Here is a 21,186-nt window from a genome sequence, read left to right as displayed (position 1 = left end):
TTTTATAAGCTTTTCTTTTCTTCTTGACTAGATTTTCAACAGCCTTTGTACACCATGGTTCCTGTATCCTACCATCCTTTCCTTGTCTCATTGGAACATACCTATGCAGAACGCCACGTAAATATCCTCTGAACATTTGCCACATTTCTGCCATACATTTCCCGAGAACATCTGCTCCCAATTTATACTTCCAAGTTCCTGCCTGATAGCTTTAAATTTCCCCTTACCCCAATTAAAAGTTTTCCTAACTTGTCTGTTTGCCAATGCTATGGTTAAAAAAAAATAGAATTGTGATCACTGTCTCCAAGATGCAGTCCCACTGAGAAACCTGGCACCTAACTAGGTTCATGTCCCAATACCAGATCAAGTACAGTCTTTCCTCTTGTAGGTTTATCTGCATCTTGTGTCAGGAAACCTTCCTGAACACACCTAGCAAACTCCACCCCATCTAAACCCCTTGCTGTGGGGAGATGCCAGTCAATATTGGGGAAATTAAAGTCTCCCATCATGACAACCCTGTTTTATTGCACTGTTCCAGAATCTGTCTCCCTATCTGCTCCTCAGTGTCCCTGTTACTATTGGGTGGTCTATAAAAAAAACACCCAGTAGAGTTATTGACCCCTTCCTGTTTCTAACTTCCACCCACAGAGGCTCAATAGACAATCCCTCCATGACTTCCTCCTTTTCTGCAGCCGTGACACTATCTCTGATCAGCAGTGCCATGTCCCCATCTCTTTTGCCCCCCTCTCTGTCCTTTCTGAAACGTTTACAGCCTGGCATTCGTAAGTAACCATTCCTGCCCGTGAGCCATCCAAGTCTCTGTAATGGCCACAACTTCATAGCTCCAAGTACTGATCTATGCTCTGGCTCTAAGCTCATCTGTTTTGTTCATGATACTCCTTGCATTAAAATAGGCACATCTCAAACCACCAGTCTGAGCGCGTCCCTTCTCTATCACCTGCCTATCCTCCCTGTTCATTGACTTGTTTTAATGTTCTTTCTGGTAGAGCTGAAAAAGATGTGCAATATGCGTTTGGAGTAGATCTCTAGTATGTTATGATACGAGGTTATGATATGAACTCTCGGCTTCCCCACCCCTCACCCCCCACTTAACCTCTTAGAAGCACTAACAGGACTAATAGAGTGGCCTGGCAGCATAGTGGTTTGCATAATGTCATACCACCCAGGTTCCATTGCTGCTGTCTGTAAGGACTTTGTACATTCTCCCCGTGACCACATGTGTTTCCTCCAGGGACTTCAATCAGGCTTGTTTGTATTGATCTCTGCCCAATCATTAATAACATATAACTTGCAGTACTAGAGGACACCGCACATTCGAGCACTGCTATTCTACGATAAGGAATGCCTACCGTTCCATGCCTAGACCGCAATTTGGGAAATATGCGATCTAGGAGGATAAATAGGAGATCTAGGCCTCATATGGAGCCAGTGATCATTAATGGAGAATGTGTGGAGCAGGTTAAGACCTACAAGTATCTGGGAGTACAGTTAGACGAGAAACTAGACTGGACTGCCAACACAGATGCCTTGTGCAGGAAGGCACAGAGTCGACTGTACTTCCTTAGAAGGTTGGCGTCATTCAATGTCTGTAGTGAGATGCTGAAGATATTCTATAGGTCAGTTGTGGAGAGCGCCCTCTTCTTTGTGGTGGCGTGTTGGGGAGGCAGCATTAAGAAGAGGGACGCCTCACGTCTTAATAAGCTGGTAAGGAAGGCGGGCTCTGTCGTGGGCAAAGTACTGGAGAGTTTAACATCGGTAGCTGAGCGAAGGGCACTGAGTAGGCTACGGTCAATTATGGATAACTCTGAACATCCTCTACATAGCACCATCCAGGGACAGAGAAGCAGTTTCAGCGACAGGTTACTATCGATGCAATGCTCCTCAGACAGGATGAAGAGGTCAATACTCCCCAATGCCATTAGGCTTTACAATTCAACCGCCAGGACTTAAGAACTTTTTAAAAGCTATTATAAATGCTTTTTGAGATATTGATTTAGATGCATATCATATTGTACGTAATTAGTTTTGCTACAACAAGTGTATGGGACATTGGAAAAAAAAAGTTGAATTTCCCCATGGGGATGAATAAAGTATCTATCTATCTTTCTATCTATGATCGCTTGGCTGTCCTTCTACCTGCATAGAGGCTGATGCAAACACCAAGGTTCCAGAGATAAAGACAATAAAGAGGTGGTTGCGGGAGGTAGCGGAGCAGCTCCAGGATTTCTTCAAGTCTGTGGACTGGGCTGTGTTTAAGGATTCATCGAAGGATCTGAACGAATACACCATGGTTGGCACGGACTTTAAATAAGCAGTCGTGGACGAGTGTGTCCTCACAAAACCATTCAGAGTCTTCCCCAGCCAGAAGCCCTGCATGAACCATGAGATACACAATCTGCTGAGGGCCAGCCAGATCAGTGGCTTCAGCTATGGTGAACAAATAAGACTCAAGATATCCAGGTACAATCTTTGAAAGCCACTTCACTTGCAAAGTGACAATTGTGGACCAAATGTGAATCACTTAAAGATGCTTGACAGCTTTGGCAAGGCATTAATGCTAATGCCTCTTACAAAGTGATAACCAAGCAACATAGGGGACAAAAAGCTTTGCTCTCAGATGAGCTCATTACCTTCTGTGCTCGCTTTGACGATTAACACATGGCAGAACCTTCACGAACTCCCACTGGTCTCAGTGACCCTGTGATTTCAACCTCTGAGGCCAATGTGAGAACATCCTTCAGGAGGGAGAACCCACAAAAAGTATTCTGCCCAGAATGGGGTACCTGGCCATGTACTACAGACCTGTACTGATCGATTGGCTGAAGTGTTCACTGACATCTCTAGCCTACGTGGAGTGCTGTTACAGCAGGGCAACATTAGTCATTAGCCCCCACCCCCACCAGGCCATGTTCTCTTCTCGTGGCTGCCATCAGAAAGAAGGTACAGGAACCTCAGGACCCACACCACCATGTTCAGGAATAGTTGTTACACTTCAACCATCAGGTTCTTGAACCAGATGGGATAACTTCACTCAACTTCACGTATTCCATCACTGAACTGTTCTACAAGCTATGGATTCACTTTCAAGGACTCTTCATCTCATGTTCTCGATATTTATTGCTTATTTATTTCATATTTTTTCTATTGTATTTGCATAGTTTAATGTCTTTTGCACATTGGTTGTTTGTCTGTCCTGTTGGGTGTGGTCATTCATTGATTCTTTTGTGTTTCTTGGTTGTACTGTGTACGCCTACAGGAAAACCAGGGTTCTATAAGGTGACATGTATGTACTTTGATAATAAATTTACTTTGAAAGGTTAATGTCAAATGTTACGGAGAGAAAGCAGAAGAATAGGGTTGAGAGGGATAATAAATCAGCCATGATGGAATGGCGGAGCAGACTCAGTGTGTTGAATGGCCTAATTCTGCTTCTGGTCTCATTATTCAGTCAGTCATTCATTCGCTGCTTTTGAAAACTAAGGTATACAAGTGATTGCTGTGTTTTCTTACTTGACCAACAAGTACGTGATCCATGAACAAGTAATCACTTCGGTACATCCTTAAGCTGTGATGAATTGTTATATAAATGTACATTTGTTATTTTCCAGTAATAAATAATTTTTATGTATATTGCAGGGGATAGCAGATGCTTTTTATTTACTCTTAATCCAAAGCTGGGGATCTACAGCTGTACGGGATACAATGAACACTATATGTACCTGAATGTTGGCCAACAAACCATGCCAAATGGACTTGTGAGTATTGGGCTAGCCAAACTGCAGTGTAGAAGTATTTAAGTGAAAAGTAATATTGGGTTACTCTCTGCTGCTCATTTTTCGAAGGTTGACAAAGTTTTTGGTGATATGCTGAATCTATGCAAACTTTTAAGAATGTAGAGGCACAGTAGTGCCCTCTTTATTATGACACTAATGTGCTAGTCCCAGGACAGATAATCTGATGTGTTAGTGCCAAGGAATTTAAAGCGATTGACACTGCCCACCTCCATTCCCTTAATGAAGACTGGCTTATGGATCTCTGACTTATTCCAATTCAAGATGAAAATCAGCTGTTTGGTTTTGCTTACATTAATTGAGTTAATTTAAATTGTGTGGCACCACTCAATCATATTTTCAATCTCCCTCCTATATACAGATTTGTCACCACCTTTGTTTTGGCCAGCAACAACAAACTTAAATATAGCTTTGGAGCCTCACAGTCAGAAGTATGTAGTGAGTAGATTGGGGGCTAAGCACACAGCCCAAAGGTAGAACAACAGCTTTTTAGTTCTGATTGTTTTGACAAGTAATTTTGGTTTTAAAATTCCAGTTGCTTTAAACTGCTAGGAATAGCAAGTTATTTCTGTAGTTGCATAGGTGGTTTAAGTAAAATCTGATAGACCAGTAAGGGAGGGTGGCACTCTTGAAAATGCTACTTTTCAAATGAAGTACATCTGAGGTTTTGTTAACGCTCATGAATTTTAAAAATCCCATAACATTAATGAACTACTCGGACTTATCCCTAATTTTCTGTTTAATATGTACCCCTCAACAATGCCAAAACAGTAATAGTGTGGTCATACTCTATGGTGGTTTGTGGGAGCTCCCTCTGCACATATGATCACATTTTCGGTACACTTAAAAAATTGCTGGTTGCAGTACATGAGATCAATTTTAACGTTTAAAATGGATTAATTATAAATTGCATCTTTCCTATGGTGTTACAGGGCATGGGAGGGCAGCACAATTACTTTGGATTGTGGATTGACAGTAACTATGGTAAAGGTCACAGCAAAGCCAAGCCACGGTGTACAACTTACAATAGTCCTCAGCTGTCTGCTGAGGAGCATTTTACTATCGATACCATGGAAGTTTGGATGGTGGGAAATCTCCCTGCAAGTGATCTGGTACGTTGTAACTAACTTTTTGTGTCCGAGAGAACCTTGTGCTTTAGTAATTAAAGTTAAAAGTTGAAATTAAAGTCTGTCCTGAGCCTTATAGGCTCATCAGGCCAGTGCTTATGCCGGTGTCCGTGGCATGAAGCTGTGGCGTGGATGTGTGGAATTTGCTGGTGGCTGTGAAGGCCAAGTCATTGAGTATATTTAAGGCAGAGGATGATAGATACGTGATTAGTCAGGGCATGAAGGCATATGGGGAGAAGGCAGGCAATTGAGGCTGAGAGGAATAATGGATCAGCTGTGATGAAATGGCAGAACAGACTCGATGGGCCAAGTGGCCTAATTCTGTTCCTATATTTTATCATCTTATCATCTTATTCAAAGAGCTGAGAACAGCTGTGAGCTGTTCCTAACCCCACAGTGTGTCAGTTTAAAAACCATATAACCATATAACAATTACAGCACAGAAACAGGCCATCTTGGCCCTTCTAGACCGTGCCGATCGCTTACTGTCACCTAGTCCCACTGACCTGCAATCAGCCCATAACCCTCCATTCCTTTCCTGTCCCTATACCAATTTTTTTTTAAAAATGACAATATCGAACCTGCTTCCACCACTTCTACTGGAAGCTTGTTCCACACAGCTACCACTCTCTGAGTAAAGAAGTTCCCCCTCATGTTACCCCTAAACTTTTGCCCCCTAAACATTTTTCCTTGGTTGACAATTTGAAAATTTGATCTTAAAAATCTCTATAATGTTGTGCTAATTTAGAACGTTCCAAATGCTCTTTGAAATAGTTTAAGTTTTTAATTATTCTAGGTGATCAGCTCCTTTATCCTGATTTTGTAGGCAGGATTAATTTTGGCAGTTCCATTTAATTTTTTTTATTTATGCCTGCACCTTACTATTTTGGAAGAACTAGGAAGAACTTCCTAGCATTTTGTCTAAAATGCACATGAAGAACGTCGTGGAAAGGAAGGTGAACATAGATTTTCCCCCCAAGGCCAGCAGAGAGCGCTGTAGGCTCTTCATTGATTGCAAAATCTGTAAAACCTGTACACCAAGTTACAAAATCCAAATTCTAGTAGTGGGAATTTTGAAAATATCAGCTTCTCAAATTAATTCTAGCTCCTTGGTTCAGTGAGAACCGTATAAGTTTTACTTTCTTTTTTTTTGCATTGGCCTAGTTTATCTTGATTTCATATTTTTTATGGTCAAAGTTGTTTTCAGAGTCAGTATCTGAGCATACATAGAAAATAGAACACTACAGCACATTACAGGCCCTTCGGCCCACAATGTTGTGCCGACCCTCAAACCCTGCCTCCCATATAACCCCCCACCTTAAATTCCTCCATATACCTGTCTCGTGGTCTTTTAAATTTCACTAGTGTATCTGCCTCCACCACTGACTCAGGCAGTGCATTCCATGCACCAACCACTCTCTGAGTGAAAAACCTTCCTCTAATATACCCCTTGAACTTCCCACCCTTTACCTTAAAGCCATGTCCTCTTGTACTGAGCAGTGGTGCCCTGGGGAAGAGGCGCTGGCTGTCCACTCTGTCTATTCCTCTTAATATCTTGTACACCTGTACATACTGTACATCTTGTATTCCTCCCTAGTAGTTAGCACAAGGCTATTACAGCATGGGCTGTTCCAGAGTTTGGAGTTCAATTCTGGCACTGTTTTGTAAGGAGTCTGGATGTCCTTCCCATGGAATGCATGGGTTTTCCCTGGGTGTTCCAGTTTCCTCCACAGTCCAAAGGTGTACAGGTAGGCTAAGTGGTCATGATTCGGTTAGGGTTAATTGGGGTTGTGAGGTTGCTGAGGTGGGGTGGCTCAGTAGGGCTTACCCTACACAGTATTGCTAAATCAATTAATCAATTAGGATCCTATTTGAATTAACGCTGACTTGTTAGATAGCATTAGCAATCATTTCCAGGTTGATTGGTGCCCATCAAGAAACGGTCCCGGGTACTCCTGGATGTAATTTCAGTGCCACTGATGTTGCCTACCGTTATACACCTTTCCCCTCCACCCAATAGAAAAATGGAACCTTTGGGGGAAATCTGTGAATTTTGTTAATAACTATTTTTTAAAAAAAAAGTCTTTTGTGTATGTTTGGAGAATGAATCATTGAAGTACTGTCATATCAACCTCAGCCCCACTGTTCAATTGGCCAGCAGTATTATAACTCAATAGAACTCTTTTAAATTGATTTTTAAAACCAGGCCGGTGCACCTCCTGTGAGATACCCCCTTGGTGTTTCCTCTTACCCCATGGCAGCCTTTTATGCTGTTGCACTTTGACACCTGAGGGAAGTGATTTGACTCATTTCACAACAGTCAGTGTGGTAAAAATACAACAGTTTTATGTTCTGTGGCTAGCTGTGATCAAAAAACCATGCAGGAAAGGTTTTTTTTTCATAGTTCACCCTTTTTTCCTTTTCACTAATATGTATTTTTTGTGTTCTCAACCAATGGTAACAGCAATGCCATCCATCATCGTTCCTCCCTAATTCCATGGCCCCGTTAATTCCTTAAGGAATTTTGCACCATCCCTAAACAATACCATTTTAGCTTTTCTTCAAGAATGAAACTTAACTGCAGATTTGTATAGAGAAATTATATCTGGGCAAAGAGTTGAATCTGGATTTCAGAATTATACATCTGACCGTGGTTAAGGAGGGAATAAATGAGAAACTTGAACCGGAGTTGAACCAAAGGCCAGCCAGCTCTTACATGCATATAAAATTGTGGAATTACTCCAACTGATACACCTTCGGGAGTCAGAGTAGATCTTTGGGTAATTGTGGCTTTAATAATAGACTATTGTTTCAATAGAGAATGCCATTTGTAACCCCCTTGCCAAGGAACATATTTGCTAAAATTATTCCTTTTATTGGACACCCTTTGTATTTCTGTAGGTCTGAGTCCAGTCTGTTACGAAAAGTTCACAAAATGTCAGGGAGAATGATGATTTGACAAAAAGGACCATCTGCAAAATGCATGAATGCTTATTGTATTCCTGATAGCATTTGCTTCAAAAGGTTAATGATGAGGTTGCTGGAATTATTGTTAAATCTACTCCTGGAATTACTTTTTGGGCAATACGCACAAAATGCTGGAGAAATCAGCAGGTCAGGCTGCATATATGGAAAGGAATAAACAGACAGTGTTTCGGGCCAAGACCTTTTCTGAGGTCCTGAGGAAGGGTCTTGCCCGGAAATACCAACTGTTTATTTCTTTCCACAGATGCTGCCTGACGTGCTGAGTTCCTCCAGCATTTTTTGTGTGTTGCTCTGGATTTTCAGTATCTGCAGAATCTCTTGTGTTTATGAATTACTGTTTGGGAGCTGCTCCTGATTATCATTTGGTCTCCTGAGTATAAATGGTGGAAACTTGTGTGTTTATGGTCCATGTCTTGAGTGTTTCAGAGAAAGCAGGTTAACAAGAAAGCTTCATGTGTATTTGAACTAGTATATACAAGTTGCATCTGGTACTGTCGAATTTTCATATTCCGAATCATGAGGTAAAACAAAATTAGTAGCATCCAAACTAGACAAAGAGGGCAGAGCCACGGTTTACAAAGCCCAGGTACGAAGTAACCTGGAATATGCCTGCTTATCATGGATGAGTGCCTCACCGAGTGTCCTCAGCCAGCTTGACTCCATTCAAAGAAAGGCTCTCAGGATTATAGGTGTAGGTGAAGCCACAGCTCATGAGAAGCTAGCCATTAGTAGCTTACACCACAGATGACAGGTTGCTGCAGCTACTGTGCTATACAAAATGCACACCAGCCACAACCCTGCAGACCTTCGCGCCATGCTGCCTTCATCTTATGAGAGACAGCGCACCACACGATCGAGTTTATCTATGCCTGCTCATGCTGTTTCTGTGCCTGATGCGAGAACCTATGCACTGGATAAAAGCTGCCTTCACTGTGCTATCAGAATTTGGAACAGCCTTTCGGATACTGTGGTTGGAAACATCTGCGATGATGGGGTCCAAGCCTTCAAGAGTCGAGTGCACAAACACCTCTCGTCTCTGGGAGGGAAGTCACATGCTTCTTCATAAGCTATCATGAAGGGGACCAGGATGACAATGCTTGGTTGTTGGCAGGTAGGGTTAATACCGGACTTTCAAGAGCACTTGTGAGTTATGTTCCAGCTGGACTTAGTCCTTAAACTGTTGGAGAACAGTGCGGAAAGATCAGGTGCTGTTTTCTCCCGGTAGGGATTAGTTTTTAGTTCCAAGTGCTCCTGTCACGTTTTGTCACCCTGTAACCTTATCCTTCAATCTCTTTGAATTATGGAGGACAGCATGTGTATAAATGTCTCTCTCCAGCAGACTTCATCATGATCATCATGACTCCTGTATTTCTGCTATTTTTTAATGTTTCTTAATTGTACATATGATTTTTTTTGTGTTCTATCGCTGAGCAGCAGTGAACCATCTGATTGCCTTATCAGAATTATCTTTGGGAACTAGTTGACTTGATCAGCATTTCTGATCTGGCTATTGTTCACGATTGCACTTAATAAAAAAAAAATTAATGTTTTACAAAATCAATAGCTTTATTCTAAGTGTCAGAATCAGGTCTGGACTTTATTTTTTTCCCAGTCTATATTTTTCAAAAAATGGGTGATTTTAAAAGTATTGAGAAATGTAGTTTTGACTTTAATGTAATTCACTATCATCTGTGCTTGTTAGTGATCTGTGATTAAGGAGCCCTACCACCTAATACATACCCTCTTCTTATTACTACCATCTGGGAAGAGTTACAGGAGCCTGAAAGCAGACACTCAACATTTCAGGAACTGCTTCTTCCCCTCCGCCATCCTATTTCTGAATGGTCAATGAACCCATGAACACTACCTCCTTATTTTGCATTACATTTTTTTTATATTTGTTCGAGGAATTTGTATGTTTTATACTGTACTGCTGCCTCAAAACAACAAATTTCATGACATATGTCAGTGATAATAAACCTGATTCTGACATTCAACACAGTTTAGTATACCCCCATTCATTGTTTATAGGTGTAAGTATTCCTTACCAACTAAATTTTATTTATTGGTAATCTTTATGGCAAATCTTCATTGTCACCCAAATTTCAAGTGGCTTTCAGTTACTGCACTCAAATTCAAGTTTTAATTTCAAATAATTGCTTCATTTTGCTTCTAGTCTAAGACCAAGAGTATACTGGACACAGACCCTGAGGCTCAGGCCTTGCTGGAAATGGTTGGAAAGACGAGGGTAAGTGATGGACTGCGAGATCCTGGTGGAGATGAAGAGAAAGAATGAAGTGATTCCTAAAGATCAAGTGCAGAATAAATAGTACAATGTCACCATTATTCCTTAGAAGAGGAGAAATCCTAAATGAACCAGCTGATAAAGACAATCTTCTGTTTAAGAAATAATAATCAAACAAAACACATTAAAAGATTTGCTTATTTTTATCGCACAGGCGTCGTCAATTGATTCCTGAGCTGTGTTTTATGCAAGGTAACAGCAATTAGATGATTCTGATCTGAACATAACAGATTTGCAGGAAACCAGGAGGAAAGGAAGATCTGGGTAACTTTTTCAGAGCAAGAAATTCCACCTAAGTTATTCTACCTATTTCAGTATATTTCACCTATCACCTAACTGAGTAGCGCAAATTAAATTTGTTACGATTGTTAAGGCGTAAATTGCTAAGGTTGCAAATATAATGTGTACCAAATGAATATTTGCCTTGGATGGGAGGCTTCAGATTTGTAGTATATTTTCTATATTTAATCAATAATTTCATGATATGGATTAAAGTACTGGTTATTTAATTACATTGTATTGTGATTAATACAACATTACTAACTGCAAAATATGTTTAATACTGCTGCAAAATGTAATGATTTGATCTCTTTTCGTAAGTGTCTCCACAAAGTTGAGAATGTTTAAAAAAGACTATATTCATGCTCAGTATTGAAACATCTATGCTTGTTCTATAAAATGGTTTTGTTTATGACATTTTTGAGATGGTATCAGTGCAGTTAGTGATTCTCATTTTTTTATCGATATACGTGCATTAATTCTCAAACTAGCTCATGAATATTGGTTATCCATAACCTATAGTTTCCCTTTATTGCTCCTCATTTTCCTATGTTTGCTGATTTCCACATTTGCAGGAGTCAGTATAATGTGCATCATGAGGAAATAGAGGAACTGATTTAGAAGAACCACTAGCAGGATATGTAATGAACAGACCATCCTGCCTTTTGAACCATTATCAAGGTCAGGGCTGATCTTATACCTTTATGCCATTTCCTGTATTTTCTCTATGTCCCATGATTCCCTTAGCATCCAGGAATCTACCAACGTCTCTTTTGAATTAATTCTATGACAGAGTCTTCACAGTTCCCTGTAACAGTGATTCGTCACATTCCGAGTGAAGAAATTTCCCTTGGTCTGCAACCCTGACCAGCATCCAAGGAAATGTTCTTCCTTCTTCCTCCTTGCCCTGTAGGAAATTTATAAGTTTCACTTAAATGTCCTCTAAGTCTGTAGGGAACACAGAACACTTCTACTTAATCTCTCTTCACCTGTTCCGTGAGTTGCCTCTTAGTTGCTTCCAGTTTGTGGATAGTACAACCTTTCCTTGGTAAGGAAATGAAAAGAGTACACAATAGCCAGGTATGCTCACAGCAAGGCTGTAGTCTTTGCATTAAGCTTTCCCTTATTTTTGTATTCAAATACTCTTGTAGTAAAGGCTAACACACTATTAACTGACATAATGTATAGTTGCACCTAAATGTGGTGTTTTGAACAACAAAACAGTGAAATTTCTCAGTTTTGTAAATAATACAGTTTTTCTGGTTTGTATGTGATGCACCATCAATAACTCTCAGGGACGGGAGGTGAACGATAGGCTTTTATTAGCAGCAAAAGAGACCACGACATTTTGGAGACTGAGGGAGGAGCAGTGCCTCCAATCGCCTTTATACAGGGGTCTGTGGGAGGATCCACAAGAGCAGTCAGCAGAGGGGCGTGTTCAGACAGGTATACATAGTTTACCACAGTATACCACAGTGGATGACCTACATTGTATTTAATCCACCATTTTCTGACCCACTCATTCAGCTTGTCTGTGTCTTCCTGAAGCCTCTCATCATCCTCTATACTCACAATGGCACCTAGTTCAGTATCATCAGCAGACTTGGAAATACAGCATTTACTACTTTCATGCAATCATTGATACTGATTGTGAATGGCTGGTCTCTAGGCTCTTATACCTGTGGTATTCCAGTATTTGCATCTCGATTACCTGAGGATAATCCATCTATTCTCACTCTTTTATAGACAAAGAATTCTTAGTCCATGTCAGTATATCACCACCAACTCTATGTACTCTAACCTTGTTGATCAATCTCCTGTGTGAACCTTACGGAAATCCTGCTGAAAAAGGTAAAACAGCATGTGAATTGTCTGCACCTTTTCTCCTAATCACTTCCTCAAAGAACTCCAGCAGATTAGTGATTAGCCATAAGTTTCTGTTGATTCTGCCCAGCCATAAAGTCATGGAGCAGGTACGGGCCCATTGACCTAACAAGTCTGCGTTGAGCACGGCATCCACCCAGCTTGTCCCGATTTTGCAGTTTGGTCCATATTCTCCCTAAGCCTCACCCCTCCATGTACCTATACAAGAACTTCTTAAATGATATTACCATACCAGCAGCAACCACGTGCTCACCACCCTTCGTGTGACTCAGGTCCCTTTTTAAATCTTTCCCCTCTTGCCCTAAATCTGTGTCCTTTGATTTGATATTCCTTACCCATCAGCCCTATCTGTGTTTCTCAATTTTAAACATGTCGGTAAGATCCTGTTCTTGCCAAGCTGTTCCTATCATTACATCCTATGACGACTGTGGTGGAAAGAGAATCTCTTAGATAACCATTTGTTATTGGTGAAGCCCTTCTACGGTACTTGTGATTTATTTCAGATTGCTGCAGTCCAACTTGTTACGTACCCGTGACATGTGACAGTGGTACCCTTGTCACGTGACTGGGGTTGAAGTTATACTGGACTTGAGGTAATGGTCTTGTGATGGTGGAGTGACATCATTTTCCCGCCAGTAGAGGTCATGTGACAGGTTTTTTTTACAGGGTATAAAAGGAAGACCCACCCTGTCAGGTGGGGCAGTTCGTGGCGGGATTTGCCAAGCTGACTTCATGACCCCGCGTGATTTAATGTGATGACACAGTTTAGTTGGAAAATGAAGTTTTATATAATGCCTAAAGTTTAAAAGGTCATTGTCAACAGTTTCTTTACTGTGGAGAGTGAAGATAAAAGTTTGGAAGATAAAAATCGAGGAGAATCGATTTTCGACGGTGGATTGGTTTCGACCTTGTGTGATCCTCATTCGGAAGGATTTCATTGACTGTTCTCGTGTTAATCTCCGCTGGGATAGCGGGAGATTGAGGATAGTGTGGAAGGAAGGTCAGTGCCTTTAAGCCATTATATTTCATAAAATTCTTCGTGGGAAAGTTCGACGCCGGGGAATCGAAGGACAACGACGTGGAAGAGAATTTAAATCTCTCCTTTTAAATGGACTGTGAGCTTTTGAACTTTCGGCATACCGCTTTAAAGAACTGTTTTTTTTCAATACCGCTTTAAGAACTGTTTGAACTGCAACGCTATTAAGAACTGTGAATCTGCTGCACAGCAGCTGAGTTCCGGTTAAGCTAGAGTTTGTTTACTTTTGAGGGGGTTTGTTTTCAGTGTTTTAATAAACGTGTTATTTGTTATAAAAACCCTTGCCTAACTCATATATGTTTATTGTTGCCTGAATACGTAACAAACTCAACTTCCTTGTGTACTCAAGAATTGAATACAATGGTATTAGTATACTAGCAATGGTTTGAATTAATGTTACATTGATAAATAGGATCAAGTGCATGGATAGAAAGGGAGTAAAATCTAAAATACAGCTCGTTATATTGAATTTGAACTATTAAACCCTGCTTTCTGTAATCTTAACTGAAATACCACAATGTGTTAGCAATAGAGAGAATGGTAGAGATAGGATTTTATAAAACACAGGCCATTTGGTCCATTGATTCCATTATGGCTTCTAGGGGAAAAATCACAACTGTTCCATTGTCCCTTTCTATTTCCCTGTATCCACTTATTGTCTCGCCCATGTCCATCAATGCCCTTTTGATTCTTTTTGACATTAACCTACTCTGAAGATTAATTTACAGTAGTTGATGAACCTAACGTGTATCGTTGGGGGGAAGCTGGAGGACCTGCGGGCAACCACTGGGGAAGTGTGCAAATTCTGTCCAGACAGTGCACAAGGGTAAGATTGAATAGATGCAAGTCAGCAGCAGCAAAATCATGCTGTCCTAAGCACGTGCATCATTGACCTGATAGATTAACTGATTGTTTTTTTTTTCTGGCACTGATGCTGATTGACTGCCTAATTATTTCCAGCATTTTCTATTTTTATTTCAATGATTAAAGGTGCATTGAGTCCTATTTAATAATCTGTATTTGTATCACTTTGAATTCTGGAGATGACTTGTGGTCTGAAAGTTTTTATTACAATTGGATACATGCTGTTTAGACAATTAGTCAAATCTTTAGGAGAGTTTTATGATGACAAAGAGAAATATCTTAACAAATAAACTAAATTATTTCCAAAGTAAGCAGCTCCATCAAATCTGTTCATTTATTTGAGGAAAATCTAGTATACTTACATAAAGCTTTGTACAAGATATCTCATGCCACAAGATGATGCCTTGTATCAATAGAAATAGAAATGCTTGGCTAGAACCTGGTTTCAACCCCACAATTCACATCTGGTTTATCACTGGTGATGTTTACACAGTTAACAGATATTACCCTCGAGAAAATCTGTAGATGCTGGAAATCCAAAACAGCACACACTCAATGCTGGAGGAACTCAGCAGGTCGGGCAGCATTTATGGAAGAGGATAAACAGCTGATGTTTCTGGCTGAGACCTTTCTTTACCCGGACTTTTTTAACTTAGTTTTACGTAGTGATCTGGGTAGCGGTGGCGTCGAGAGCATTGGAAGTGTGTAGACAATGCCAAAGTTTTGACAGGTGACAGTAGTCAAATTCCAAATAGATTCAGATGTGCTGTAGAATGGGAGATGGTGTTTAAATTGGTGTTTTGAATGTTGGTTGGATCAATATTATAAAGAGATCATGAAGGAAAAAGATCTGGGTGATGCTGTATGCAGTTTATGAAACTTCAGTGATTTATGGAGAACTAGCAAAAGCTATAGGTAGTTAAAACTGGAAATGATTGAAAAACGAAGTAACTCTAACTTTTTTCTAATGAACAGTCAATGGTCAGAAATTAACTGAGGCTGCATGAGTATTTCTAGAATTTTCTTTATTTCAGATTTCTGGTATCTAATGTAACCTAGTCCTTTGCTAACCTAATGTAAAACTATATCAAAGGACTATGAACATTTGAGAAGCTGCCTGTCAGGGGTATCCACGCCCAGTTTTAATTTTACTCTCTAGTGTTCCCTGGACTTGGAAACGGTCCAAGGGAGATTCGGAAGAATGACTGCCAACCTAAAGATTCAGAGCTCATATAACAGACTTGAGTATCTTTGTCTGTTTGCATTTAAGAACTAAACTTTCTCTACCCAAGTCAAAGTTGGTCCAAGTTGAGTACAACTTGGGGGAAACTTTCATTCTGCAACTTTCTTTGTATTCAGCAGGTGATCTTATGGTGCCACTTCCACTGAATGTCTGCTGCTTCTGGTGTTCCTAGCCAATCTCCCAACCAAGTACTAATTTTGAATCCGCTGAGTCTGAGATCTGTTGAAGTCAGGTACCCTGATACAGTTTGTTTAATTTCTCTTTGAATTGTCTAATATCACTATAAATAGTGCAGAAATGTAATTTTCCACTTGCTACCTATCCAAATTTTAAAGTTTTTCCATGATTTGTTATGTTATTGCACTTAACGGTTCTGGGAAGATTTGAACAAAATAGAATAGATACTCTAACAAAGGTTCAGTATGGGCCAATTCCCCAATGGAATTGGCTCCAGGCAACATCCATGCAAAGCTGCAGAAGAAAATGGAAAACAGCAATGGGATGCATAAATATCAAAGGGAGAAACCAAACAATCAGTGAGTTTCAATATTCAAACTTCATGGTTTTGTGACACATACAGACAGCTATAAACTCAGCTCAAATGTTTGATCCAATTTCCTCTTATTTAAAATGCTCCAGCTTGATTTAAAGCTATTTGTAATTTCTTTCTAAACTTCAATATTTCCTTGCCTAGTTTAAAAATATTTACTGAAAATTCAGACTGTTTAATTTGAATTTGGTATGAAAAATATTTTGATTTTTTGGCTAATTACTATTTGTTCTGTATCATGTATTAAAGCTAACCATGTTCAATTCATTGATTAATGTAGAAACAGAGTCAGAATTGCACAGACTTTACAGGTCCTTTGGCCTAACTTGTCCATGTGTATCCCACTTGACCTATTCCCAGTTTCTACAGACACCCCTATGAATGATAACTGTGATGTTTAAGCAACTTGGACAATGTACAGAATGGGAAATAATTAACTCAGATGTCGTTGACCAAACTTGAAATACCAACATATACTTAAAAATTGGCTTGGAAGCTTAAAAAGTAAATTGAGATTTAAGTGCACTCCAGACTACCCGTTTTGTTGGATATACAGTATATTGAACAGTGTACTATTATTCACAAATTCCTAGCTACCCTCTGATTAGGGAAGTCAGTGTCACTCAGTGAATATTACTCAACTAGAAAGGAAATCACAATTTAATCTGAACTCCATAACACCTGTTGTACAATTCAATTCATCTTCCTGAAAAGGTTCATTAATAGAAGTCAACCCATTTTCACCTGGAATCAGCTTTATTATTGCAGCAATTGGTTGTGTCCTTCCAAGGGTGAGAACCTGTAGTCATTTGGAGTCTTATATTTAAGGAGATAAATCTGATTGCAATTGGTCATTGACCTATAGCAAAAAAAAAGTGTTTGTTTTCATTTGTTTATTTAAGTGCACTAGTGCATGAGAGATAAATAAGTCTAAAATGGAAAACTGTACTAGTATCAGTAATAGTGATCACAGTGTCCACCAGGTTCATGAGAGAAGATATTAGAAAACTTTCTGCTCTTTAACTTGTTTGATCTATTTGTGTCCTCTCAGATAACTGACCTAAAATAGTCCAGGAAGCCATTTGGTACAGTTATAGAATGATTATAAATTATAGCCAAGCCAGTGTAAAAAAATATTAAAATTAATTAACAATCCTTAATGATTACCAAAGTTTTTGTAAATTTAGAAACTACAGTTTATTGAAGTGATGCAAGGTGAGAAAAGTCATAAGTACATAGTTCTTCCAAAATATGAGCTATCTTGATCCATAAATTTTGTTTTCAAACATTTTTGTTGATACCATCAAAAGAGCAAGTTGTGAAATTGCTGGTGAATGGAGAATTGGACTTGCATTTTTAAAACAACAGTACAGTAATGGAACAGGCCTACCGACCCATAATGTCTGCACTGAACAAGATACTAATTCTCTTCTGCTTGTACATAGACCATATCCCTCCATTCCCTGCATATTCTTGTCAATCTTACACTTCTTAAAAGTCACTGTTTTATCTGTTTCCACCACATCTCCCAGCCACCATAAATCTTTGAATTAATTTATCATCTCCACCCCCGACCCCCAATAACCTCGTTCTACTCTGCAGTGATCTCTCACTTTTCCAAATTGCCATGCACCGTAAGAATGCCTATAAATCCACAACTCTGGGAAGGGACTGAGAAACTGGGATGTATTCCTCCAGCAATTGTCACAACATTCCATTTAGAATGTATTAACTTAAATGCACTCTTTACAAACATAAAAAAAAAACACTTGCGAGAATTATAGTAACAGCCTGTGGAAATGTATCAACAAATAAACTGAAAATATGATGATAATTTTTAAATGGCACTGGCTGTATGTTCTAATTACTGATCATGTTTCTGTGTCTGAGTTAATGGTGGTGTTGCAGTCCAAAGTAACAGCAATGCTGGGTATCAAACCGTTATTGCATGTTGATTAGCATAAACAATTGTTCTAACTTGCTCCTTCTGCTTTTTACTTAATCCCGCAAGTATTTTCCAGTGTGCTTGTTCGATTAAAAGTGCTTGGGTGAAGTTTTGTAACCAGTTTGACAATGTTCATTCTTAAAAAATGTAAGGGCTGAAGTCAAATTTCACACCTTCAGTATTGTAAATGTTCAATGCGTGATTGGCTGATATGTGGCATTCTGCACGGCCCCTTTTCAAGTCTCGCTCGCTAGTCACTTGTTTTTTCCTTGCCATTTTGTAATGAAGATTTGTAGATAACAACATTTTCTAATCCAATTTTGGTTATGTAACATCATCAGTACCTCCTGGAAACAAAGGCAGTTCCCTTGAGTGTAATTTCGCTGATTCAGTAGAACATGTCTTCATGTCAATCAGCATTACATTTCACAAACCTTGCTAAGTTTCATAAAATGGAGGTGTACGGTCCTATAATGTGTATTTACATTCCAATTTATATGGATGACTTATCAATTTGGACTAGTTTTCTTTTCAGCAGCTGCCAGCCATATCCTTTCAATTAGCTTCAGTAGCTCCAGAGCAAAGAACACCGAAGAGGCCAAGACAGTCAAGAATAGCAGATCTATAAAAGATTAAGAACGCAATCAATCTGATTAGCTCTTAAAAATAAACAGAATGTTCAGTAGATTCTTGCTTTAATTGTATTTTAGACCCAGTTATTTATAATAATGTATATATTCTCTCAGGACAGGATAAATAAACTTTGAAAATTATTGTACAATCTGAAACTTAGTTGCTGGACAGAGGTGTGACTAAAAACCTTTCAGTGTACCACAATATAATAAAGATTCTGTTTTAACTTGCATAATTAATTTCCAAGTGTTATTTTCTTCTACATTCAGTAGTAGGAGTGGGCCATTCTGTTTGTTGCACTTTGTACATAGAAACATAGAAAACCTACAGCACAATACAAGCCCTTTGACCCACAAAGTTGTGCCAAACATGTCCCTACCTTAGAGATTACTAGGTTTATCCAAAGCCCTCTATTTTTCTAAGCTAAGTTTCCATATTTACTAGAATAATGGTGGAATAATTTTTCCATATTTACTAAAATAATGGTGGAAAATTAACCTAGCATTCATATCCCATCCCTATAGACAATAACCACTTTCAAACCGATTGCTTTATTTTCTGGTATTTAAAAAATGAAACACTCTGCCAAGGAATCAGAATCAGGTTTATTATCACCGGCATGTGACGTGAAATTTGTTAACTTAGCAGCAACAGTTCAATGCAATGCATAATCTAGCAGAGAGAGAGGAAAAATAATGAATAAAATAAAACATAATAAATTAACAAGTAAATCAATTACGTATATAGAATAGATTAAAAATGTGCAAAAACAAATACTGTATATTAAAAAAAGTGAGGTATTGTCCAAAGCTTCAATGTCCATGTAGGAATTTATAATTTATTATTACAATGGGATAAGCGTCCTTTACTTAAAATTAAACAGGATTGGGAGAAGGAACTCAATTTGACTTTTATATGGGAGGATTGGACACGGATTCTGAAGCTGGTTAACTGTTCTTCGATCTGTGCTAGTCATTCACTGAGTCAATTTAAAATTGTACATCGTTACCAGTTGATGAAGGAGAGACTTTCTAAAATATTTCCCAATTTTGACAAGTATTGTGATAGATGTAAAACTGAGATAGCTACACTGACACATATGTTCTGGTCATGTTCTATATTAAAACAGTTTTGGAAGTCAGTCTTTTTGACAATTTCTAAAGCACTCAGAATCAATTTATAACCTAATAAATTGACTGTGCCTTTTGAAATAATTCCTCAAAATATCCATGGTATTTCTGTGTCTGACCAACATGTTATTGCGTTTGTTACACTGATAGCTAGGAGGGCCATCTTGTTGAAATGGAAGGATATATCAGCTGCTACTTTGTCACAATGGTTCTCTCAAATGATGCTGTGTCTTAGCTTGGAGAAAATTAGAAGTCGAACCTTTGAACCTTTATTTGATTTTGAGAAGAGATGGGGCTCATTTACTCATTATTATCATTTCAGTTAACTGATAGATTTCCTCCATGATCTAAATGTAAATTTTTTTGGATATATCTTTCTTTCTTGTTGGCAGTTTGATGTTTATTTTTAGAAGCTTTCTGTATGAAGCATGGCTCTGGGGTTGTACACCCAATGATTTTTTTTATCTCTCACTTTTCTTGCTTAGTAGGTTTTTTTTATTCACAAAATTTTCAATCTTTAAGATAATTTCTTTTGAGGCATTGTAAGTTTTGTTGCTTCGATGTACCTGTGTTATTTTTGAATAATAATAATAATAAAAAGATTTGAAAAGAAATCAGATGGCAGATGGTAAGAAGCTGTCCCTGGATCGCTGAGTAAAAAAAAATTAACTTTAATGGAAACAACTTAAGTACAATAAAAGCTAGATTATGCTCACTGAACAGAGATATAAAAATAGGCAACATTCTTCTGTAAAATAAAATTTTGAATGTAAATAAACTTGAATATGCAATAAAAACCCTCCAATTACATACCAAGTGGCCCAAGGTTCTCTGTTTGGAAGACTCGTTGTAGAGGTGGGAAGTAGATGACAGCCATTTGCCCAAGAAGTGAGCCAAGCACCGTGTAAGTAAATGCACGGTTATGGAATAGGCCTATTTCACATATTGATTTTGTCTAGAAATGAGAACAAAATTGGTTCAAATTATGCGAATCATTGTAACACAGTGCTAAGACCCACGTGCATTTTGTATTTACTTCCGAAAATCTGCTTTATAAGGATGTTATCAGTTTCATCCAAATGGCAGGCAATAACAATCTTCAATGTAAAAAGAGTCCAACAACGTACCCCTGGCCTTTCAATTGAATTACCATTGTCATATATCTTACTGGGATATTGCTCAACTGGACCAACTATATCACTGTGGTTGCAAGAGCCAGTCAGAGTTTGGGAATCCTACAGCAATTGACTCGCCTTCAGACCAAAGCCTTTTTTCCATCTACAAGGCACAAATCAGGACTGTGAATGAGTCTGCAACTTATTAGAAGCACAACACAGTCAGATCAAAGCAGCTTACTAACATCTCATTGAACGACAATAACAGTCGCTCCCTA

The 21,186-nt window shown here is 38.8% G+C and overlaps 2 protein-coding genes across 4 annotated transcripts in view; one reads left to right on the top strand and one right to left on the bottom strand.

Moving 5' to 3' along the window:
- meak7 (MTOR associated protein, eak-7 homolog) overlaps nt 1-10,738 on the top strand; it is a 112,721-nt gene extending 101,983 nt beyond the window's left edge. For both annotated transcript variants that reach the window (XM_073070332.1, XM_073070331.1), the window contains exons 8-10: nt 3,658-3,776; nt 4,745-4,924; nt 10,101-10,738. In XM_073070332.1, the coding sequence (XP_072926433.1) occupies nt 3,658-3,776; nt 4,745-4,924; nt 10,101-10,220 (419 nt within the window). In that variant the 3' untranslated portion in view covers nt 10,221-10,738. The remainder of the gene's footprint in view (nt 1-3,657; nt 3,777-4,744; nt 4,925-10,100) is intronic.
- Nucleotides 10,739-17,258: 6,520 nt separating this feature from the next.
- LOC140740804 (calcium-transporting ATPase type 2C member 2-like) overlaps nt 17,259-21,186 on the bottom strand; it is a 74,301-nt gene continuing 70,373 nt past the window's right edge. For both annotated transcript variants that reach the window (XM_073070325.1, XM_073070326.1), the window contains exons 26-27: nt 20,607-20,748; nt 17,259-18,652 (exon numbers count right to left, since the gene is read on the bottom strand). In XM_073070325.1, coding sequence (XP_072926426.1) covers nt 18,540-18,652; nt 20,607-20,748 — 255 coding nt within the window. In that variant the 3' untranslated portion in view covers nt 17,259-18,539. The remainder of the gene's footprint in view (nt 18,653-20,606; nt 20,749-21,186) is intronic.

The sequence above is a fragment of the Hemitrygon akajei genome, chromosome 17 (assembly GCF_048418815.1).
Source record: "Hemitrygon akajei chromosome 17, sHemAka1.3, whole genome shotgun sequence".
Lineage (NCBI taxonomy): Eukaryota > Metazoa > Chordata > Chondrichthyes > Myliobatiformes > Dasyatidae > Hemitrygon > Hemitrygon akajei.
This window is presented reverse-complemented; position numbering and strand designations above follow the sequence as displayed.